Source organism: Ctenopharyngodon idella, chromosome 19 (genome assembly GCF_019924925.1).
Source record: "Ctenopharyngodon idella isolate HZGC_01 chromosome 19, HZGC01, whole genome shotgun sequence".
In the NCBI taxonomy this organism is placed as follows: domain Eukaryota; kingdom Metazoa; phylum Chordata; class Actinopteri; order Cypriniformes; family Xenocyprididae; genus Ctenopharyngodon; species Ctenopharyngodon idella.
Window position 1 is genome coordinate 1 of NC_067238.1, and position 25,173 is coordinate 25,173.

At 37.1% G+C, this 25,173-nt stretch overlaps 2 protein-coding genes and 1 pseudogene across 3 annotated transcripts in view; 2 read left to right on the forward strand and 1 right to left on the reverse strand.

Moving 5' to 3' along the window:
* Positions 1 to 1,241: 1,241 nt before the first annotated feature.
* Positions 1,242 to 2,129, forward strand: LOC127501303 (glycoprotein-N-acetylgalactosamine 3-beta-galactosyltransferase 1-like; annotated as a pseudogene).
* An 8,290-nt stretch (positions 2,130 to 10,419) lies between these two features.
* LOC127500668 (glycoprotein-N-acetylgalactosamine 3-beta-galactosyltransferase 1-like) lies at positions 10,420 to 18,313 on the forward strand. Of its 2 annotated transcripts, XM_051872007.1 has the most exons (3): positions 10,420 to 10,808; positions 15,054 to 15,716; positions 18,168 to 18,313. In XM_051872007.1, the coding sequence occupies exons 2-3, from the start codon at positions 15,111 to 15,113 to the stop codon at positions 18,294 to 18,296; spliced, it is 735 nt and encodes a 244-aa protein (XP_051727967.1). In that variant the 5' UTR covers positions 10,420 to 10,808; positions 15,054 to 15,110; the 3' UTR covers positions 18,297 to 18,313. The 2 variants fall into 2 exon arrangements, with proteins under 2 accessions (XP_051727967.1, XP_051727968.1); XM_051872008.1 differs by lacking the exon at positions 10,420 to 10,808 and having other exon boundaries at positions 13,692 to 15,716.
* A 99-nt stretch (positions 18,314 to 18,412) lies between these two features.
* LOC127500672 (collagen alpha-1(XXVIII) chain-like) overlaps positions 18,413 to 25,173 on the reverse strand; it is a 35,126-nt gene continuing 28,365 nt past the window's right edge. Inside the window, exons 29-35 of the mRNA XM_051872011.1 lie at positions 25,071 to 25,151; positions 23,486 to 23,521; positions 23,361 to 23,397; positions 22,720 to 23,271; positions 22,488 to 22,642; positions 20,517 to 20,697; positions 18,413 to 20,388 (exon numbers count right to left, since the gene is read on the reverse strand). Of these exons, the coding sequence (XP_051727971.1) occupies positions 20,216 to 20,388; positions 20,517 to 20,697; positions 22,488 to 22,642; positions 22,720 to 23,271; positions 23,361 to 23,397; positions 23,486 to 23,521; positions 25,071 to 25,151 (1,215 nt within the window). The 3' untranslated portion in view covers positions 18,413 to 20,215. The remainder of the gene's footprint in view (positions 20,389 to 20,516; positions 20,698 to 22,487; positions 22,643 to 22,719; positions 23,272 to 23,360; positions 23,398 to 23,485; positions 23,522 to 25,070; positions 25,152 to 25,173) is intronic.

Consider the following 25,173-nt stretch of genomic DNA (forward strand, 5'->3'; position numbering starts at 1 on the left):
AACAGTCCACAGAAAATGCTTAGAAATGATCACCGGGGCAAATCAAGACTTCACAGTGTGTGTGTGTGTGCGTGCTGCTTAAATAGTGTGAGTGTGATGTGGTGCAGGTGTGTGTGCAATCAGTCCCAGGAATGAGGGCCTATGGGAAATGTAGTCTGAATGATGGTTATTCAATATTCCGGTGAAGGCTCCCTCCGGTGGTGCGGGGGGAGGAAGTGCGGGAGCCTCACTTGTGACATATGTACTGTACACAGTATGAACATTTTCTGTATAGAATAGAATAAGATGACCTAATACATTTACTCAAAAAAGAAAAGAAAAAAAAAGCAGCATATGATTGGAATGGATATAGCTTATACTTGTTTGCTGCATATGAATTTACATACTGTAGCATATGTAATACATTGTTCATTTGTTTAAGAATTTACTGTACTGTGTTCTGTAATGTGCTCGCTGACATATGACCGCTTCACATCAACAAATTATGTTTGAAATAACTATTTACTAAAAGAAGAACACTTTAGCCTACATAAGAGTATGCTTATTGCTGAAATAATATACTTTAAAAGAATATACTTAAGTGCAAAGTGAATGTAATGTTTTCAGACACTTCATTACATGTTAATTGCAATTAAATCAAATGTATTATATTAAATGCAATTACCCAAGAGTGCTTTTTGACCCATTGTATGCCAAATGTACTGACAAAATTTATAGTAAACTGAAATATACTTTAACGTAATTTTGATTGTCATATTTTTTAAATATATTTGCAATTACACATTTGTAATGATGACTTTGCAATGTAGTACATTTAAAATATATTAACTGAATAATAAACTACAGCTAAAGTTATAAACAAGTACTTTATATCTACTTTAGTATGTTAGTCAACACATCAATATAAGTGTACAAAGCATGTCAAAAGATTAAAACAATGATTAAAAATGTACATTAAAGTGAAACTTTTAGTTTTACATTATTACAAAAAAGTTTACTTGAGTGTGTTAAGAAAAACAGAAATGTGTTGTCTCTGTTTACACTTTTATTTCATTAATATTATCTGCAAGTACAGTTTTTGTTTAAAATATATTGAGTTGAATTACTGAAACTTTGTATTACTAGTAGTTCTCAAGTTTATTGCCTCTTTAAGATTAATTGCTTGTTGTATTCCTCAACAGTAATTGCAATTGTAATCTACTAAATTAATAAATGTAAAATGAACAGGCCTTAAACTAAACTCTAATATTCTTATAGGTGAGAACAGAACAGCTGCACTAGCCCTTAGCCAGAAGGTCAGAGTGTTATGCTGGGTAATGACGCAGCCTCAACACCTGGAATCTAGAACCCGACATGTGCGTGACACATGGGGAAAACGCTGCAACATCGTTTTGTACATGAGCTCGAAGGAGTCTGACTTCCCCACGGTAGGGCTCAACGTGTCAGAAGGACGCAGTCAACTCTACTGGAAGACCATACGGGCCTTCCAGCACATTCATAAGAACCATCTTGAAGATGCTGATTGGTTCCTCAAAGCTGATGATGACACGTTTGTTGTCCTTGAGAATTTGCGCTACAGTCTTTCCAAACACAACACAGAGGAGCCACTGTATTTTGGACGCAAGTTCGCACCATTCGTTGCACAGGGCTACATGAGTGGAGGAGCTGGTTACGTCCTCAGTAAGGAAGCTTTGAGGAGATTTGTGAAGGGTTTTGCTGATGGACTTTGCACACACAACACAGAAGTTGAGGATATTGGATTGGGACGATGCATGGAGACAATGAAAGTTAAGACGGGTGATTCCAGAGACGTGTTGGGGAGACAAACCTTTCACCCTTACCCTCCAGACTATTACCTGCTCAGACAGCTACCCAGACCACGACCTTGGTACCTCCTCTATGAGCATTATGACCTGTTGAGGTAAGTTTTAGGGTGAATTAAGGCTGGAATAAACTAAACAACTTTGGCCCAGATTTTTGCACCAGTTTACAGTCTGGAGGAGTAAATGCTAATTGCCAAAAGTCATAGAGTTTGGGCAGACGGAGTTGACAGATTTCACAGAAAATCATGTAGTGTATGATTTGGACTGATTTTTTTTATGTGCTTGTAGTCAAAGACTATAGGATAACACAAGACGCGTCACTCGTATTGTTTTGAATGGGAGAAAGTGCAACGCGCAACATGGCGGAATAAGTCCCGCCTTCTAAATAAGAGCCAATCGCCGATTGGTAAAGTCATCATGTCACTGCAGCGGCCGTTAGAAGCTCCGGTTCCTAAAGAAACAGTCAGACGCGCCTCCGAAATGAGGCAGAAGACACGCGCATTAGCTTGATCCAGCCTGAAAAATATCATTTTTCGTCATGATTTGAGCGTTTAGAAACAACATTTATGAGACAGTTGTTGTCAGATTTCATTGGTGATTTCAAATACGAAATTTAATCGAAAGCTTGGCAAACAGTTTTGGAGAATTTGATGTTTCCCCATTCAAAGAGATAGGAGCTGCACTTGAATGCCCGAGAGGCATTTCAAAGATGGCCGCCGAGTGAAATGACTGGTCTTAACGGGACTTTGTTGTAGTCTTGCGTAGCCAGACCTTCAGACTGACGGCAGAAGGTATGGACTCTATCGCAGCTTTCATCGGCCAAGGACCGCCCAAGAAGACGTTTGACTGACATGTAACGCAACCAATCACAGCCACAAACTTATCATACTTTTGAAAATCCAGTGTATATTTTATCCTGGTAAGCGCTCCTTGTCACAGTTGTAAACATGACGGCGTTCTACTTCTATGAGGGTGTTTGTCGTCACGGCATTTGTTTCCAGGCAGACTGTTAAAGAACGCGACACACACGTCTCCCAGACATCCTGTACAATTCAACCAACCACTCCTGAAGTGTTTCCAGATAAGTGTGCCGTATGCATTAGATGTTCAGCCAACGGTCCGTGGGGGTGTGACGTCTGAGGCTGAGACTAATGTGCTAGTAGCCGATTTATATTTCATTCAATTAATTGTTATTAAAGAAACGTTCACCCCCTCATTTAAGTTCTTGGTACACATGCTCATACAGCTCATTGGCTCTCAACAACATGGACATGTCATGTCCAAGTCCAAAACTGTTCTCAGTTTTGAGAACTGCTATCACAGTTTCAGTGTTCTGTTGACTCAGGAACTACTGCCACTGGATCACTGTTAGATAAATATTTAGTCCCCCATTATAAAAAAAGCTGCAGTTCCAGTTAAATACCAAGTAATACATGATCCTGGTTAAACAACTTTTGTTGATCCTAGAACAACATTCCCATAATCCTAACCCATAATAACTTACCCCCAAAATCAGAGGGAAATGATATATGAATAAGAATGGTGTAGAAGATCCTAACCTTGGTTTTAAGACATTAGTTTGACTTTGACTGTGGCTGGCCTTACCAATCTTTGAGATTTGACACGTGTAGTCATGTGAAAATGGAGCCTTCAGATAATTTCTGCTTCCTTGTTGATCCAGGCAAAATTCTGCAGTTGACTATTTATATTTGATTGACAATTTTCCAGTTAAAAGGTGTGTTCAGGATGTTGATCCAGAAACATGTCATGAGTGATATAGAGTAATTCTATAGTAGCAACTCATCCAAAAATGTTTGCTTTTGCATGATGCTACATCCACACCAATATATGTCAAGACCTATTATTACATGATAATAATAATAATGCTAATAATAATTAATGAGGATCACAGTTAAACCCCCTTGGAATGAAAATAAAACACCTCTAGGCCTTTTTCACATTACCTGGCTTATGATCAATCAGTCAGATGTAGATACAGCCAGGGCACAGTAAAGATAAATCCAATTTATATTCAAGAATGATTAAGTATCATTACAGTTAAAAACTCTCTTTCTTATGTCCTTCTTAATACTCCTTCTCAACTTGTTCTTTATCTTGAATACATTGTTCTGTTCTTGTGTTTTAGGGCCCTGGATGCTGTTCAGATTTAGCCATCTCTTTCCACTACATGAATGCAGTAGGAATGCACACACTAGAGTACTACACGTATCACTTACGCCCATATGGATATAAATACAGATTTAACCCAGATTAACTCTTAAATAATAGAAATCTGATGCAAATCTAAAAATAACACAGCATTCAAAATGTCGTCTTTTAAAGCAAAATGTATTAATGCATGTATACATTACTTCACTATAAGACCATTACATGTAAATCATGTTATATTTATTGTTCTATAATACATATTAAAACAGGTTTTACATATGGGATTAAAGTTACGTTACAGACTAAGAACTTGATTGTCATAACATTCGCTTCGGAAACACAATGGTTTGCTTCATCATTGACTGAACGTAAAAAAATTCAAGTTGAGAATCTTTGTTAAAATCTATCAAATGTAAGACAAGAAAAGCTTTTGGTTAATCCAAACCTTGGATGTTATATTGGAAAGGACTTCTGGATGTTTGATTGTCATCTATTTATGACACGAAAGGAGGAGTTTATACCCAAATTCATGAGTCATGCTCACTGCTAAGGAAACATGAACAATGAAACATGGGTAAATATCTTTGAAATGCAAATGCTGTTAATCACACTATATAATACAAATTTAATATACAATACTGTCCAAAAAGTTACTTAATTAACTTAATGTTAAGATTTTGCATTTTAAATACACATGCACTTACAAAGAGCAGTGATCATATATGTGATTGGCACACATAAATGATTCTGTAAGGATCAGTGCTAAAAGTTGTCCGGTACTCCCCAGTACACAGTATTAGTAATTTTGTGCAATGCTTTTCTGTTGCATATTGCAATGGTCTCTATAGTATCATCTTAGTCTATGTACATACTTTATGATACATCACAAAACCATTAAAATAATCATTGATATAGAGAGGCATATACTTGGACAATAAATTTTAATTTTACTTTATACAGTTTAATGAGGGAGGGTCAATTTAGCAGAAATGTAGCTTCTTAAAGAGATAGTTCACATAAAAATGAAAATTATTATTGTGAATGGCTGCCCAGATTTTGAAGACAAAAAAAAAAAAAAAAAAAAAAAAAAAAATGCATCCATCTATAAAAAAAATGAATCCATACGACTCCAGGGGGTTAATAAAGGCCTTCTGCCCTTTAACATTAACTCTGAAGTTAACGTAGTGCACTATTTAAGACATTTTTTATCTTTTCCACAAAAAATTGTTTGCAGTTAAACAATAATTGGCGGACTTCCTGCAGCATTGCCCTTGAAGACTACATATGATGACTCCAAATTATGTATACAAGCATATTTATTTATTTTTTGAAAACAAAGGGGATTACCAGCACCTTCCCTGCCTTGGCAACCACCATACCAGAATTGTGCGCATGTGTTGGCCTCCAGGTCATAGTACCACATGACCCTGTACTCTCTACAAGGCCCAGGGTCCAATCCCTGCCTACAGCCTACATCTGAAATACAACAACAACATACATCTGAAGTACTTCAAATTGAACAAAATCTGGTTTCAAACTAAATTTAAATGTAAATGTACTATTTTCTGGTCTCTCTTGATTTGCATTTTATTCAACAATTTATTAAACTTTTGTAGTTCTTGTATTTGTGTAAATACTCTGTTTAATGTTTCTTACTTTTACAGCACTACATAGAATAAATCCTGTTTTAATTTATATATATATATAACAATATAAGTAAATATTAGTCAAATCATAGATAACCTAATGCCCAAAGTAGCCTAAAATGTGTGTTGTCAGCATGACCCAAGTGGTTGAAAACTGACAAGAGTGAACACAAAACAATGTTAGAGAACATTTTAAAATCTTTATTAAAACTGAATTTTATTTCAGTCATTCTTATGAAAGCCACGATGCTGCAAAATATACAATTATAGGGACACAGTTTACAACTTCAAAAGATGCGACAAACAACAAGGAAAAACAGAAATGTGTGCTCGATTGGTTTTTTGTATCCCTAACGTTACATGAGCTACACAGCAAAAACGATGACATAAACCATGATAAAAGCTTTCTCATGAAAGCAGTGAAGCACATGCAAATCCAATCATTTTAGCCTTTAGATCAGGGGTGTCCAACCCTGCTCCTGGAGAGCTACCATCCTGCAGATTTCAGCTCCATCCCCAATCAAACACACCTGAGCCAGCTAAACAAGTTGTTCAGGGTTGCTTGAAATTACAGACAGTTGTGTTGGAGCAGGGTTGGAACTGAAGTCTGCAGGACAGTAGCTCTCCAGGAGCAGGGTTGGACACCCCTGCTTTAGATTATGAACAGCTGAACATGTTAAACAGTTGAGTAGTAATGTTGTACAATGAGGGCGTTGCCACGTCGCAGAAATAGAGTCATAAGTGTCCCAATGTGTAGTGAGTCAGCGTCCGCTACTGTTCTTACCAGTGCCCGAATTCGTGTACACAATATACTGGTTCACGAGCTCGGGAGCTAGGGAACTGATTGAGAGGCACGCAGTGAGTCATTCATTCACTCCCCTACTTTAAAAACCAACTAGACCAGTGGTTGCCAACCTGTCGATCGCGATTGACTGGTAAATCTTTATCACTGTCCCAGTAGAAATATGAGTACAAAAATACATTACATTTCTCCAGTTTTGTACTGTATTTTTGTATTTCATTTCTGTTATTTTCAGGAGCAACTGGGACAGCGATATAGGTAATTAGCCCACATCATGCCGGAGTCTGTAAAAATAATTAAATTACAAAGCAACCACTGACAGGAATAACACAAAATAGGTATCATTTTAAAGCATAAAAACTTTTTAATGCATCCAACCATTTTGTTCAACTCTTAACGAGTGCTGAGTCATCCCTCTAAAACGGATTGTACTGCCCGCGGGCGCCACCAAGCTATGAAAAAAATTAAAGGATTAGTTCACTTTGAAATGAAAAATTAACCCAAGCTTTACTCACCCTCAAGCCATCCTAGGTGTGTATGACTTTCTTCTCTCTGATGAACATAATCACAGAAATATTAATAAATATCCTGATGCATAAAATGCCTGTCTCCATCACCACTAAGGGTTGTTACCAATCAAATTAAATAATTTACAAATTTACAATAAAAAAAAAAAATAAAAAAAAGTTACAACTGCATTAAATAATGTTATGGGATTGTAAGAAAAGTTGGGGGGGGAATGATTAAACAATTAGAAAATTAAACCAAACCATGAGTAGGTGGCGTCAAGTAACCATCTTAAGTGAGTCATTCATTTAAACGATTCATTCCAATGGTTGATTCAGTCAAGAATGAGGCAGTTGTTTATGAATGGGTCATTGAATCTTTGACTCAACCGATTCATTCAAAACGCTGAATCACTCAGTAATGAAAACAAGGCTGAGTGTTGCTATGGTTCTGCTGTTATCTTTGTTTGAAACTATTTTTGCTGCTAAAATAGAACAAAAACAGTCAATGTTCCTTCTAAAATGTAAGTGACTTAATATTAACTATTTGTTAACTGAACAGTTGTATGAAATCAGTGTCACGTTTTTAATCGGTTGTGTGATTTTGCTTACCCGTATCAAAAAAAAAAAAAAAAAAAAAACAGAAAAAAAAACTTTTTGTGTGTGCTTCGCTCATGTTTCTATTTCTCCTCGAGATGGTGTGCAAGCCTCATCAGCGCAACCTTGTTATCGTCACTACATCATACAGCCTATTATTATCATCCACTATGGATCGCCACTTACACTAAATGTACAGGTGCTGGTCATATAATTAGAATATCATCAAAAAGTTTATTTATTTCACTAATTCCATTCAAAAAGTGAAACTTGTATATTATATTCATTCATTATACACAGACTGATATATTTCAAATGTTTATTTCTTTTAATTTTGATGATTATAACTGACAACTAAGGAAAATCCCAAATTCAGTATCTCAGAAAATTAGAATATTGTGAAAAGGTTCAATATTAAAGACACCTGGTGCCACACTCTAATCAGCTAATTAACTCAAAACACCTGCAAAGGCCTTTAAATGGTCTCTCAGTCTAGTTCTGTAGGCTACACAATCATGGGGAAGACTGCTGACTTGACAGTTGTCCAAAAGACGACCATTGACACCTTGCACAAGGAGGGCAAGACACAAAAGTTCATTGCAAAAGAGGCTGGCTGTTCACAGAGCTCTGTGTCCAAGCACATTAATAGAGAGGCGAAGGGAAGGAAAAGATGTGGTAGAAAAAAAAAAGTGTTCAAGCAATAGGGATAACCGCACCCTGGAGAGGATTGTGAAACAAAACCCATTCAAAAATGTGGGGGAGATTCATAAAGAGTGGACTGCAGCTGGAGTCAGTGCTTCAAGAACCACTACGCACAGACGTATGCAAGACATGGGTTTCAGCTGTCGCATTCCTTTTGTCAAGCCACTCTTGAACAACAGACAGCGTCAGAAGCGTCTCGCCTGGGCTAAAGACAAAAAGGACTGGACTGCTGCTGAGTGGTCCAAAGTTATGTTCTCTGATGAAAGTAAATTTTGCATTTCCTTTGGAAATCAGGGTCCCAGAGTCTGGAGGAAGAGAGGAGAGGCACACAATCCATGTTGCTTGAGGTCCAGTGTAAAGTTTCCACAGGTTTGGGGTGCCATGTCATCTGCTGGTGTTGGTCCACTGTGTTTTCTGAGGTCCAAGGTCAACGCAGCCGTATACCAGGAAGTTTTAGAGCACTTCATGCTTCCTGCTGCTGACCAACTTTATGGAGATGCAGATTTCATTTTCCAACAGGACTTGACACCTGCACACAGTGCCAAAGCTACAAGTACCTGTTCTTAATTGGCCACCAAACTTGCCTGACCTTAACCCCATAGAAAATCTATGGGGTATTGTGAAGAGGAAGATGCGATATGCCAGACCCAACAATGCAGAAGAGCTGAAGGCCACTATTAGAGCAACCTGGGCTCTTATAACACCTGAGCAGTGCCACAGACTGATCAACTCCATGCCACGCCGCTTTGCTGCAGTAATTCAGGCAAAAGGAGCCCCAACCAAGTATTGAGTGCTGTACATGCTCATACTTTTCATGTTCATACTTTTCAGTTGGCCAAGATTTCTAAAAATCCTTTCTTTGTATTGGTCTTAAGTAATCTAATTTTCTGAGATACTGAATTTGGGATTTTCCTTAGTTGTCAGTTATAATCATCAAAATTAAAAGAAATAAACATTTGAAATATATCAGTCTGTGTGTAATTGTACACGTACAATGATCACTCAGGTTAGAAGCAATAGTATCTATTTTATTTGTTCTCTGACATCCTCAACTGAAGGCGCTGCTCCTCTCAGCCACTCACTGAACAGAGCAGACGCAGGTACGCCTGCGGCAGGAAAGCGAGACCTCGCACTCGAGTGGCAGTACCAGGGAGTCTCGGAAGCTAGATCAGGTTAACAAGTTGCTATATTCATCACAATGCGTGCATAAAGGGCGAAAATTAATGCCTGTAGGAATAAAATTTAATGCTTTTTAATGCCATTTAAGGCCTTAATTTTCACAAAATCCATTTAATGACTTTTAATGCTTTTTAATGCCCCGCGGATACCCTGAGATAAACACATGGAGTAAAGGAAGCAGGAGAGTTAATATCGCACTGCAAAATTATCGTGGATTTGTGAGCATCAGCCCGGGATGTTTCCAGCGCTGTTCGCCGCTCCCATAGCTCGGCCTGCTTCTCTAGTAGGTCACTGATCTGCTTTGGCCTCCAGCTCCAACTGCATCGTGTGCAGCATGAACGTGTCCTCACCTGCACTCAAAGATAGAGACACATCCGATACATTTGCAATTAGAGTATATGAACAATAATTTCGTGAGTGAGAAGAGTGTAAGCAACACAAACGATAACGTGACCACGTTACTAATGCTAACGGGCTAAAGCTAGTAGAAGTTGTTTGGGAAGTCGGATAAAACTAGCGATATCAAGGCAATCCAATTGTTTTTTATATAGAATAATGTCCGGGATATGTTCACCCACTGTTAAAAGAGAAAATAATAGGTTATAAATTTGATTTTAATAAGAAAAACAGGGGAATCCACTTGACAGAGCTCCAACACAAACAGCGCGCAGCAACAAACAGGAAGTTCATTATTGTTCATCATTATCCTGTGTATTTAAGCTCCTCAGTTTGGTTCTTTCTTTGTATTGTTTGTTATGTTGGATACACACCATCTCATTCTTTTTGGAAACTACCTGATGTCATGCAACAGAAGAATGCAAATTTTGAATGCAGATTTTATTGAGCCACACTCAGGCAGAGTGAGTGAGTTTCTGTGACACTGGCATGAGAAGGAGAGTTCTACCTGTTTTGCACGTTCCTTAGAGGAGTGGCTCAAGGGCTGAAGACAGGCAGATAAAATCAGTCACAGAAGACGACGGTCAGAAGACAGTTCGATGCACACATAAGTACTCAGGTGGAGCTTAAGTACTGAATGACAAGACCAGGCAACCACGTGTGTTTGGTGCTGGCTTTTATATAGGAACTGATGAGGCTGATGGCAGATAGGTGTGGAGATTGTTGAGTGTGCGCAGGTGGTAGCCAGAGAGGATGATGGTAAACATAGTGTGCTGAGGTTCAGAGCATTGAAGAGGTGCGGTCTTTGTTAAATGAGTTGAACAAGAAGCTTTTATCATAAATATATTAGACATGAGAAAATTGAAGCACCTAATTTTATTTTTTAATGGCGTAGCAGTGAGTGTCCTTCTTTTCATAACTTATTCACATGTTTCAAGGACTCTGACACCTCCATTTGCTATGCATGCATATACTGTACGGCATACAGGTAAGACAAAGGCTTTTTCTCTACTCATACATTTCTCCTCTGTGTAATCAGCCACTAACACAACAAATAAAAAAGAAGCAGAAAAGAGGACAGAAGCTGTTGGAAATAACATACTACTCTTACTATTTTTCCAGTACATTGTATGTACTGTACACAGTATGAACATTTTCTGTATAGAATAGAATACACAGATGATCTAATGCATTTACTCAAAATAAAGCAGCATATGAAAAAAATAAAATGGATATAGCTTATATTTGTTTGCTAAAATGTACATTAAAGTAAAACTTTTAGTTTTACATTATTACAAAGTGCATTTTTAAAAGTGTACTTAAGTGTGTTAAGAAAAACAGAAATGTAAGTGTTGTCTCAGTTTACACTTTTCATTAATATTATCTGCAAGTACAGTTTTGTTATATATACTGGAGTTGAATTACACTACAAGCACACATTCAATACAGTTAAGTGCACTTCTTTTTCAAAAGGGTTATTAGCATTATTAATTAGCATTTTTAATCCAATTTGTCTATCACCCATGTTTTCCTTGCATGCATACGCATATATGCATATTTTGTTACATAAACAGTAACAAAATAGTTACTGTAATAACATTTACAGTAAGCATACTGTGGAATAGAACATGGCAACTTACTTGCTAATTGCTGCCAGCAAGTTACTGTACATTTCAGTTTTCTATTATTACTGCTGTATTTTTTTTTATCACAGCAAATATAAGATTACTGTAAACTGCTTTAATTGTGTACTGTAAAATGAAGACATGATTTTTGTCACAAAATGACGTTTATTTAAAACATTTTAAATGTGAAAATACATAGGCATAAAATATTTTACATTATATACATTTATAGGCTATACATTTTTATTATTTGGTATACAACACTCCTAAACATACAAATCCATCATCTTTGTTGAAGTTGAATTAAAATGTCCAGATACAATTGGAAATTAATAAAACAGAAAGTAAATATAATTCAAAAACTAGAATTTTTAAGCTTCAAAATCCTTAATAACGACTTTATTCCTGAATGGGAAACTTCCTTCTGGGCTGGAGTTGTTTCCTGCAGTGGAAGAAATTAGCCATTAATGTAGACGACTAAGAAGGCAAGACTGATGGCTTGATGACAATGTATAAAAGTTGGTCTGACTAAATGAAACAATCCAGTCAACATTAATATCACTATGGTGACCATATTAACTAGTGTGGACATGATAATGAGTGGGCCTCAATCAGCTCCCTAGTTCAGTAGTCAGCACTGATCAGGGAGTCAGCCATTTTAAGGGCTGTCTCAGAATCCTTCCAGTGCACTGAAATATTCGCTCCCTTAAAAAGTCCCACAATGCACCATGAAAAACAGGGAGCAACAATGCTCACTATGCACCCTTAACGGAAGTTCTGAAGTGTGAAACTTCGATCACATGAGCCAACTCACTACACATAACGACACGAGATAGATGTTTGTTTGTTTGTTTTTGTTTTTTAATACAAACCATTATGTTATTGTATTTCTGCATAAACGTAAATCACTAGACAGGTAATTAACATAATCTAACTAACATTTTTATCCCTGAATTGTTGCACATATATGTAACAAGCAAAGTATCACAAAGTACTTTAAATAACATTAAATATAATGTCAGAAAGATATTAGTTCTGCTGCTGTTCATGAATACCAGTAGTTGAGTTATAAAATGATGACATTGTGTTGTCACCAGAAATAGAGTCATCTGTGTCACAATGTGTGAGCCAGTGTCTTTTACCGTTCTTACAAGTGCCCGGATTCATGTACACCATATACCGATTCACAAGCTCAGGAGTTAGGGAGCTGAGCTGACTGAGACACTCCCAAAATGTCGTGGCCATGTCCTGTGTTGAGGAAACATCATCTTAATGCGTAAACAAACCTGTATGACTGTAGCAACATGGGATAGTCATAAAGGGAGAATATTAATAAATTTACTATAAATTTAAAAATAAACTTTTTATTTTCAATTATGGCATAATGGCTACATTATATTATATTATATTATATTAACGTGTATGCTATCTTCATTGTTTTTGGTTCTTCCCTGTTGGACCTAGTTTCTCAGTCTGTTTGATTAATCATTCTGTTCACCTGTTGTCTCATTAATTATCTTATTAGGTCCCTTTGTTTGTTCATGCTTATAAGCCCTCAGTTTTCCCTTAGTCTTCATCAGTTCTTGTGACAGATAGCATTTCTTTTTATTCCTGTTTTCTAAGCATTCATCATTAAAGTCTGTCCTTGAATGTTTCCTCATCTTTGTGACTTTTTCTAACCACGCATTGTAACAATTATATTATATTATTGTCACACAATGGGTGTGTGTGCCGGCAGACAGAAGAAGACTACTGCAGCATTGAATATAAATCCAATACAAAGTTTAATAAATCCCCCAAAGGCAAGACATTCCACTAAACAGGCAGAGTGACACACCTTAACATAATTGTAACACCAAACAGAGAATGGAGACAAGGCACAAATTAAGTAGTTAATACAAACGAGACTAATTAATCAAACACAGCTGAAACTTAATGAACTAATGACAGTTACTATAGAAACAAATGAAAAGCATGTTGCTATATGGTCATGTAGATTTTTTACACTAAACTTGTGGCCTTAAGAACATATGATCTCGAGGTAATGACAACACATCGATTGGCCACAACACAACGATGCACGTAGTTCATCATATCGATTTTGTATCAATGAAGTTCCATATCTATCAAGTTCCATGACAAAACTCATTGAACCAGTCACCATATATTATAATGCTAATTTCTCTTCTCTATAAAGCATGACTCGACATATTGTATGCATAGTTAGTACGTACTTGAAATGACTGTTGTGGTTTCTTTGATGCAGCCTGAAAGAAAGGGGTTAAACAGTAAATGAAGGGTCCCGTGACAGTTAAAAACAAACACAATGACAATACAATGGCATAATATACTTCCACACGGCAGGAATTCACTTAAAGAGGCTAGCATCTATTCTATGTAGCTGCTGTATTTTGCCTGGCAAAGAAGCTCAGAAAAACATAATCCTTTGAAAAATGTTGTGCTGTTTAAAATCCTTACCTGTTGCTGCGCTTTACTTCAGCCCACTTCGGTATCATGCCATAGCTAGAAAAACAACAAGAAACGGCTAGCGCACTTTGCTAACACACATGCATGTGCATGGATACAGTTCCAGTTTACTTTTATCCAACAATGTTACTCCACTAAACTGATAACATTATCAAATATTGACAGATAAAAAAAAAAAAATAAAAAAAAAATCTATCAAACTTACATGAGCAAACAGTTGTTTGTAATGATATGGCTTACTAGTGCCACTCTCTGCATCTCTCTCCTGGCACACTCCTAAACACAGGTAAATTTACATGAGGACGCATTGGTAAATTAACCTAACATTGCAAAATATGAGCTAAGTTACCTTGTTGAAGTCAAATCCTAAAGAAATTGTGGAATCTCCTCAGTTTCTGCTGCTGAAAAAAGTCCTGCTCAAAATTTCTTTATTGTGATTCACAGTAAAAAATATATTTACTGTAGAATTTACCACCATTAAAATTTAACCATGATGCTTTGCAGATTTACAGCAACATGCTGTATACAGGTTCTACAGTAAGGATTTATTCATTTTACAGTAATAATGCTGTGAAAACTACAGAAATTTGTTACAGTGTAACTATAAAGATAACTATAACTAACTATTATTAGTGTCCACACCAATGCATGATAACAATCCGTTTATTATAAGTGCACGCTACAGTTTTGTCGTCTGCCGCTTTAAATACTGTTAAAAAATTAAAATAGCTTTTTAAAGTTGGGAGAATTCTGATTGGCTGTCAATGTTTTTATTGTTCCTCAGCTCAAAACAAAACAATAAATTCTGAAAGTGATTCCAATGAAAATGTTCTTCTGTGTTGTTGTCGGTTTAGTTGTGGTGCGGACTAATCTTAAAATGATTTTTAAAACTATTGAATTTTAAGGATTTTTTTAAGGAACTAAGGATTTTTAAATCTTTACTGTTATTGTTATAGTTATCGTCCTGAACGACAGCTGAAACTTCGTATTACTAGCACTTCTTATGTTTATTGCCTCTTTAAGATGAATTGTTTGTTGTATTTCTCAATTGTAATTGAAATCTACTAAATTAATAAATGTACAATGAAAGAGCATTAAACTAAACTCTAATATTCTTATAGGTGAGAACAGAACAGCTGCATTAGCCCTTAGCCAGAAGGTCAGTGTTATGCTGGGTAATGACGCAGCCTCAACACCTGGAATCTAGAACCCGACATGTGCGTGACACATGGGGCAAACACTGCAACATCGTTCTGTACATGAGCTCGAAGGAGTCTGACTTCCCCACGGTAGGGCTCAACGTGTCAGAAGGACGCAGTCAACTCTACTGGAAGACCATTCGGGCCTTTCAGCACATTCACAAGAACCATCTTGAAGATGCTGATTGGTTCCTCAAAGCTGACGATGACACATTTGTTGTCCTTGAGAATTTGCGCTACAGTCTTTCCAAACACAACACAGAGGAGCCGCTGTATTTTGGACGTAGGTACGTACCATTCGTTGCTCAGGGCTACATGAGTGGAGGAGCTGGTTACGTCCTCAGTAAGGAAGCTTTGAGGAGATTTGTGAAGGGTTTTGCTGATGGACTTTGCACACACAACACAGAAGTTGAGGATATTGGATTGGGACGATGCATGGAGACAAAGAAAGTTAAGACGGGTGATTCCAGAGACGTGTTGGGGAGACAAACCTTTCACCCTTACCCTCCAGACTATTACCTGCTCAGACAGCTACCCAGACCACGACCTTGGTACCTCCTCTATGAGCATTATGACCCTGTTGAGGTAAGTTTTAGGGTGAATTAAAACTGGAATACACTAAACAACTTTTGCCCAGATTTTTTGCTCCAATTTACAGTCTGGAAGAGTAAATGCTAATTGCCAAAAGTCAAAGAGTTTGGGCAGACGGAGTTGACAGATTTCACAGAAAATCATGTAGTGTATGCAGGTGCTTGTTTCTGCATGAGGTTGATGCTTAATGATTAAAAATCTGTTCATATTTTAAAAGTTGTGGAGTGGTTTCCAGTGTAGTGGTTTGTGGGTCATCAACTCTTTCAAATGATAACAACAACTGACAAAGAAATCATAATTCACACTATCATTCCTGTGAGTGAAAATACAGGCTCAAATACATTCAAATGAAGCCATGTTTATGTGCTAGTAGCTCATTTATATTTTATTCAATTAACTGTTATTGAAGGGGTGGTTCATTGCGATTTCACTTTTTTAACTTTAGTTAGTGTGTAATGTTGCTGCTTAAGCATAAACAGTATCTGCAAAGTTACAGTATCTGCAAAGTTACAGCGCTGAAAGTTCAATGCAAACGGAGATATTGTCTTTTAAAGTTATGGCAGTTTAATGCCTACAAAAACGACCGGTTTGGACTACAACGAACTTCTTCCCGGGTTGGTGACATCATAAACCCTGCAAAACACGCCCCCGGGAACACGCAACAAAGTGGGCGAGGCCATGTCGCGCAGCATAATGGAAGCGAAAGAGTTGTGTACACCGGACGCGAGCGACGCGTCAAAAGATAATAGAACCCATTATAATAATCTGTGATATTTTCTACACTGGATGCGGCGCGGAAGACAGCTTCCAGAATCTACATGAGTTTAATGCTGGATTTGCACAAAGGCTATTACTGAAAGATGAAGCAGTTCCCACTTTAAAAGCAGAAGCTGCCGTTTATCGCCCCAAACTGTAAGTACGTTTTATTGTTTGTACATGTCTTTTAAAAAAAAGTTCTGTTGCTATTTTTTGGTTGCATCAAAGACGTAAACAAAGACCAACGCGTTTTTGCTTCGCTAGCCAGTTAGCTAAATTCTATTACATACTTCAACAAACGGCAACAAACTTCTATGTTCATAGACAAACAGTTGTTCATGCTATGAAACGATCCTTTACAAAAATGCTACTACTCAGTCATGTATTCGGCTACAGTAAAGCTTTAATCAGGATAAAACCGTATATTGAAAGCTAACAGACAGCGACAGCATATCTAAACACTTTAACACAAATACAAAATGAAATACCATTCATAAACGTTCTTTAAAAGCCGCGATTGCAGAGGTTCTGCTTGACCGTCTTCATCTGGGTCTGATTCGGGCTCAATTTGATACAGCAATATAGACGCCATTTCCACCAAAGCACACGTAACCGGTAGCAACTAATGGTAAGGGGCGTGGCGTTTCCGGACGTTTCAGCAAATCACAATGCACTGGGCCAGCTACCAACCTGAGCACATTGTGTATTTCGGAGGGAGTGGCTTCATAGAAGCAGGAAGTCAAACGAGCCGTTCGAATGACAATGGAAACAGAGGTGTAGAATAAAGGTAAAATATATGAAAAATACGGCTTTTTAAAAAACAAAAAACGAAGCATTAAGACATGTTAAACTGCGCCCCAAAAACATAATCAAGCCTAGAAAAAAACAAAAACAAAAAACACTGAACCACCCCTTTAAAAAACGTTTACCCCCTCATTCAAGTTCTTGGTTCACACATGCTAATACAGCTCATAACAACATGGACATATCATGTCCAAGTCCAAAACTGTTCTCAGTTTCGAGAACTGCTATCACAGTTTCAGTGTTCTGTTGACTCGCAAACTACTCCCACTGGATCACTTTTAGATAAATATTTAGTGCCACATTATTAAACCCTCTGCAGTTCCAGCTAAATACTGAGTTTCTAAGTAATACATGCTCCTGGTTAAACAACTTTTGTTGATCCTGGAACAACATTCTTGTCCAAAAGTATTGTGCTAACCATAATTCTTCTAATTATTAACTATTCATATTTGATAAATAAGTTTCCAGTTAAAAGGTTGTGTTCAGGATGTTGATCCAGAAACATGAGTGACACAGGGTAATTCTATAATAGCAACTCATCCAAAAAATTTTTGCTTTTGCATGATGCTCCATACCAATATATGTAAAGACCTATTATTACATAATAATAATAATAACAACAACAACAACAATTAATGAAGATCACTGTTAAACCCATTAGAATGAAAATAAAACACCTCTAGCCCTTTTTCACATTACCTGGCTTATGATCAGCCAGGGCACAGTAAGTATTATAAGCCAGGCCACAGTAAAGATAAATCCAATTTATATTCAAGAATGATTAAGTATTATTACAGTTAAAAACTCTCTTTCTTATGTCCTTCTTAATACTCCTTCTCAACTTGTTCTTTATCTTAAATACATTGTTCTGTTCTTGTGTTTTAGGGCCCTGGATGCTGTTCAGATTTAGCCATCTCTTTCCACTACATGAATGCAGTAGGAATGCACACACTAGAGTACTACACCTATCACTTACGCCCATACGGGTATAAATACAGATTTAACCCAGATTAACTCTTAAATAATAGAAATAACAGCAAATCTAAAAATAACACAGCATTCAAAATGTCGTCTTTTAAAGCAAAATGTATTAATGCATGTATACATTACTTCACTATAAGACCATTACATGTAAATCATGTTATATTTATTGTTCTATAATACATATTAAAACAGGTTTTACATATGGGATTAAAGTTACGTTACAGACTAAGAACTTGATTGTCATAACATTAGCTTCGGAAACACAATGGTTTGCTTCATCATTGACTGAACGTAAAAAATTCAAGTTGAGAATCTTTGTTAAAATCTATCAAATGTAAGACAAGAAAAGCTTTTGGTTAATCCAAACCTTGGATGTTATATTGGAAAGGACTTCTGGATGTTTGATTGTCATCTATTTATGACACGAAAGGAGGAGTTTATACCCAAATTCATGAGTCATGCTCACTGCTAAGGAAACATGAACAATGAAACATGGGTAAATATCTTTGAAATGCAAATGTGATTAATCACACTATATAATACAACTTTAACATACAATACTGTCCAAATTTTTTTTAACACAGATTCTTAATGTTTTGCATTTTAAATACACATGCACTTACAAAGAGCAGTGATCATATATGTGATTGGCACACATAAATGATTCTGTAAGGATCAGTGCTAAAAGTTGTCCGGTACTCCCCAGTACACAGTATTAGTAATTTTGTGCAATGCTTTTCTGTTGCATATTGCAATGGTCTCTATAGTATCATCTTAGTCTATGTACATACTTTATGATACATCGCAAAACCATTAAAATAATCATTGAGAGAGGCAAACACTTGTACAATAAATTTTGATTTTACTTTATACAGTTTAATGAGGGAGGGTCAATTTAGCAGAAATTTAGCTTCTTAAAGAGATAGTTCACATAAAAATTATTCACATATGAAAATTATTATTATGAATGGCTGACCAGATTTTGAAGACAAAAAAAAAAAAAAAATGCATCCATCTATAAAAAAATGAATCCATACGACTCCAGGGGGTTAATAAAGGCCTTCTGAAACGAATCGATGCATTTGTGTAAAACAAATATCCTTATTTAAAACTTTATAAAGTAAAATAACAAGCTTCTGGCGCGACAGCCATACGCATTTGATGTACGTCCAAAAAGTGTCTTCAAAATCTGGGTAGCCATTCACAACCATTATAAACCTTAGGATATTTTTAAATATTTCTCAGATTTTGTTCGTCTCAAAGAAGATAGTCATATACACCTAGGATTGCTTGAGGGTGAGTAAATCATGGGATAATTTTCATTTTTGGGTGAACTATCCCTTTAACATTAGCTTTGAAGTTAACGTAGTGCACTATTTAAGAAATTTTTTATCTTTTCCACAAAAAATAGTTTGCAGTTAAACAATAATTGGCGGACTCCCTGCAGCATTGCCCTTGATGACTGCATATGATGACTCCAAATTATGTATATAAGCATATTTATTTATTTTTTGAAAACAAAGGGGATTACCAGTACCTTTTTTTCCCACTTTGAGCACTGGTAATGGTGGAGTTGACTACAATTAACAGAAATATTTACAATGCTGTATTTTTAAGGATGCAACATACACAAAAGGATTAATTAAAACAAAGAAATTCATAAAACTTTCAGTGCGACTATAGAAAGAAAAATGTGGTACTTCGAAAATACATGTTATTCTCTAGAAAATGGAGCAGCACTAAGTCTAATAAACAATAATTAAAGTAGTGTTGCCCCAAAATCAAATCTGATCTACAGTCAGTGTAGGATTCCTTACTGTTCTCATAAAAAAAACAAGTACTACAATGAAAATGCATAGTGCATGACTGAAAAGTTGATACAGCTTGTTAAAAAAAAATGAAAAATCAGAAATCTGCTGAATGAAGCCCTGTACTTCATTGTGAGGGTGTTATGTCTGCACACAAGTGTTTCTACAAATGTCTTCCGTCTCAAAGCGGTTGCTGTTGCCTTGGCAACCACCATACCAGAATTGTGCGCATGCGTTGGCCTCCAGGTCATAGTACCACATGACCCTGTACTCTCTACAAGGCCCAGGGTCCAATCCCTGTCTACAGTCTACATCTGAAATACAACAACAACATACATCTGAAGTACTTCAAACTGAACAAAATCTGGTTTCAAACTAAATTTAAATGTGAATGCTCAAGAAGTCACTAATAGATAATTGTGGTGTAAGCCAGTGCATTTACCTTTCGAGTCACCACGAGGGGGTGGAGGAGGTAGAGTTCGGGGAGGTGAGTTGATTTTTGGAACATACCACCAGTTTATGAGCGTCTGGGGTCCTACTACTGAGATGGAGGACTGGTGTGTCATCTGGTCATCTGGTTGCTGGGTAGAAGAAGTGGTCTCAAACTCTGTTGGAAGTGCAGTCTGTGATAAAGAGAATTTTTCAGACTGTAGGCATGTGGCATTGTGGCAGCACATCTCATCAACTGGAAACAGAAGCTCTTTCCGGCAAAATATCACCTTCAGCTGGCGTTTATATTATGATTTTGGGTCATTTTATGTGCATGCTTTTTCTCCATATTAATGTTTCTGTTTTTAAGGCTGTAGTTTCTGCTCATATTTTATGATATTAACTTTTTTTTTTTTTTTTATCCAGATCTATTCATTTATTCATAAATACATATAAAGACATTTTGTGCACTACTTCAGTGATGAGCAGGGTTTTAATTTCTCAGCTATTTGAAAAAAAAAAAAAAAAAAAAAAAACCTTTTTATTTTGAAAAATATATTTAAAATCTTTTTTGAAAATAATGATTAGGATGTGTACACACAGGAATTTAAGGTATAAGGGAAATATGTTATTACTGTTTTACTTGATGGTTACATCACAAAACTAACATGAAATATTTCTTTTAAAAAAAGTAGCTTTTTTAAGTGTCATTTTTATGTCATGGAACGAAAAGAAAAGAAAAAAAAAAACAGATATCATGGCCACAAATTAAGAATTTGTTACCATGACTTAATTCATAGCCACATTTGACAAATTCTTTCATCTTAGGTAAATCATGGTCATGTTGTTGTAACATTTTAATTTAGTTAAAGGGGTCATATAATGCCACTTTTACGAGATGTAAAGTAAGTCTCTGATGTCCCCAGAGTGTGTATGTGAAGTTTTAGCTCAAAATACCCCACAGATCATTTTTTTATAGCATGTTAAATTTGTCACTTTTTAAGGGTGAGCAAAACCGCTCAGTTTTTTGTGTGTGTCCCTTTAAATGCAAATGAGCTGCTGCTCTCAAGAAGAGGGTGGAGTTTCAAGAGCTTGTGTTAAAAGCTCTGATTAACATTACCTCACGCAGATTCACTGAAAATATCAGAAACTCTTCAGCCTTTTATGTTCAAACCGGAGTCTGACAATGATGGAGAGACTCAAGAAGAAGTGATAACATGTGGAATGCAACAGGACGTTTCTGAACGGTTAGTTGATGAATTTATGTAGCTGATGTGGAGTTAACTATCTTAAAGTCATTAATTAGCATATTCTGTTATGATAATCTATAAATCGCTCATGTGGGAACTGTTGTAAGATCCTACAGAGCCAGAGAATATATGCTGCATGAAGATAGAACAGGTATAGTTTAATTTAATTATGGTTATAACTTGTCATGTTGTCATCTTGCTTTTATGACATGCTATTGCTTTTGTGTTACATACTGTATTGCAATAACATAGCCTCACCCCCTTTGTTGCGTGTTCTCGGGGGCAGGGTTTATGTACATTTTAGGGTTAGTGATGTCACCAATCCGGGAAGAAGCTTGTTGTAGTCCCTACCAGCCGTTTGTTGTAGTCCTTAAACAGAGAATTCTTTAAAAGAAAATATCTCACTTTGCTTTGAACTTTGAGCATCGTATTTTTGCAGATGTTGTTAATGCTCTAACAGCAACATTACACACTAACTAAAGTTAAAAAAGTGAAATCATAATCAACCACCTCTTGGCCATGATTTACCTAAAATTCAGGAACAAATCCTTAATTTGTGCTCACAATATCTTGTTTTTTTTCTCCACATGTCTTGTGCAAGGCTTGTACCATTTTAATTTTAGTGAAAAGTTGAATATTTTCCATTTGAAAAACATTTTGCTAATGAATTTATATATTGTCTTGCTAGATAAAAATGTATTACTGTGTCTTTCTGTAGAAGTATGAAAAATGACCTCTTTGTCCTCTGTGACGAAATAATCACTGGTGGGAGCCTCAGTTCTATCTGGAACTGGATCAGGCCCAAATGGAGGGAATGTTTTGCCATTTGGGCTGAAGAGTGTTCCATCATTACGCTCGCAGATCTGACTTAGCAGTTTATTCTCCATTGCTGAAAAATTGCAACAGGTTAGCATAAAAATATTTAGCCAAATACGCCACATTTAAAAGAAATATAGGAGTACGTACTGTGCAGTCTCATGAAGTCAGTTAAGTAGACATGTTCTTCATCAGGTTCAGATGCCAAAATGTTCATCTCATTCCTAAACTCTGCATACTGGGAGTTACTGCTGTTCATGATACCAATCACAAAGATTTCAATCCCAGCATCGTGAGCATCTTCTGCAGCATCTTTCAGCCTCACTGCGTCACGTTTGTCGGCCTGACCATCCGTCAACACGACCGCAACCTTTCTTACACCAGGCCGAGCTGCTTGGAAGAGCTGAGTGGCCCGGCGGATGGCACTGCCCGTGAAGGTGCCCTCGCCCAGGTACTGCATATTGCGCACTGCAGTTTTGATGCCCGTCTGGTCAAACAGCTGTTGTAGGCTGGCGACCACCACATCCACATGACTGTACATCACCACCCCAACACGCGTGGCTTCATGGCTCACGGACAAGCGATCGATCAGAGCATTCACAAAGTCCTTCACCACTTCAAAGTTCTCTGGACCCACACTCTCAGAGCTGTCAATGACAAAGACCAGTTCCAGAGGACTCGTCTGGCATTTCAGACCACATCCTGAGAGAAAACAAAAAAATTAAGTGCCTCCAACTAACACAGATTAAACAATATAGTTTTGTGTTTGAGTGGCAGGGATGGTTACATACCACATATTTCCTGGATTATTCTGATCACCTCTTCTCTCTGCGGGGTGAAGTTCAATGTATGTTATTCATACAATATTTGTAAGTATTCTGATGACAAAGTTTTTATGAAAACTATTTTGACTCACAGATAGGCCAGGATCTCCCTTCTCTCCTGGTTTTCCCTATACAATTTAAGTTGAATTTTATTAGTAACAGGGTAATTTTTCAAGGTATATTTTATCTATCTACATATATAGGAACTGAATTAAAGGTGGGCTAAAATCTGTTGCAGTTCCCTTAGAGTAAGGGTGCGGTCACGTGTACCATTGTTTGGTGAATTTTAATGGACAAAATCCAGTCATTTTAATAGAATTTTACAGGTAAAAAAATTCCCCATGCAAATTTTGCAATGGATTCAAGTTCTTCACGCAGATTCGCAACAAAAAGGTTCTTGGTTTGAAAGTGATATCTGTGTGAGTAGTGTTTCATACATCACTACATTACTGACAAGTTTTTGCCTGCAAAATGTTGCAGAAATTTTGCTAATGTGACTGCACTTTAAGACATGATAGTGAACAACTAACAGATAATATATAGCTGCAAGCCGAAGCCAAACTGTCTTGATTACTTGATCACTTGTGTTTATTATTGTTGTAATTTCATACGAATTTTGTACTTGTAGCATCTACAGGACTAGAATTTGATGGACTGGAATTTCGAAACAGTAGGGGCTTTTGCACCGAATAGTTCTAGGAACTCAGTTATAGGAACTAGCCACTAGGATAGTTCCCTGGGAACTAATTTCTCCCCCGGGCCGTGTTCCTGGTTGCATTCGCATTGGGAATAGGAACTGTGAAGCGGCCGACAGTGGCGACTTTAACCATTTACAAACGCTAAAAATCGGTAAATGGAGGATGCCATGATCGGAGCACGGAGTGTTTGTTGTGTGTCGTGGGTTTCGTGATAACGTAGATGGAATGTAAATGCATAATCTACGCGACTGAAAGAGCAAAAAGTGGGGCTAAGAGACAAAATCTCCTATGACAACTTTCAGTATTGCAGACAGCATGTCAATGCCGTTATTGCTGTTTTCCATGTTCGTGAAGTAAATCTGTTTACATGGCTTTTTAAAAATGCCGGGTGCCGGTGTTTGACATGCGTTTGACCAATCAACGTACACTTACGTCATTGATAGTTCCTATAGTGCTGGTTTAGACCATACTCTGAAGTAGGAGCTAATTTAGTTCCCCCAAAAGGAGTTCCAAGAACTAAAATCAAGTTCCTGCGGTGCAAACACGGCAAAATCCGGGTACTTCAGCCAATAGTTCTAGGAACTATGAAAAGGTTCCTCCGGTGCGAAAGCCCCTAGTGTTGTAGAACTCGAGACTGGACTTAATCTTGAGTCTGCGTTCAAGACCATATACATGCATGGTCTTGTTATGGACTTGGGAGCATTTGGACTTGGTCTTGACTCAAGTCCAGTCTTGAATACTACAACACTGTAGATGCGTTATGTGGTCTGTGGTCCGTTCAGGCCTCTGTCTTGCCTTGGACTAAACCTTCTTCTGGTCTCAACTTTGACTCTGACTCAACTTTCACAGGTCTCAGCCTAGACTTAGACTCAAATTAGCTGGTCTCAACTACAACGCTACCCAAAAAAAAAAAAAAAAAAATGCAAACATAAACTGGAAATGGAATATGAACCTTGGCTAACTGGAAACTGGATATTACCTTGACTCCTGTTTGTCCAGGCACTCCATGTTCTCCTCTCTCTCCTTTTCTTCCGCGCTCCCCCACTAGGCCTCTGTCGCCCTAAATCCAACAGACTTTATGT

Excerpts from the sequence above, each read along its gene's own strand:
- LOC127500668 (XM_051872007.1), top strand. The coding sequence starts at position 15,111 with ATGACGCAGCCTCAACACCTGGAATCTAGAACCCGACATGTGCGTGAC. Across the intron at positions 15,717-18,167 it reads AGCATTATGACCCTGTTGAG|GGCCCTGGATGCTGTTCAGA; the intron begins GTAAGTTTTAGG and ends CTTGTGTTTTAG.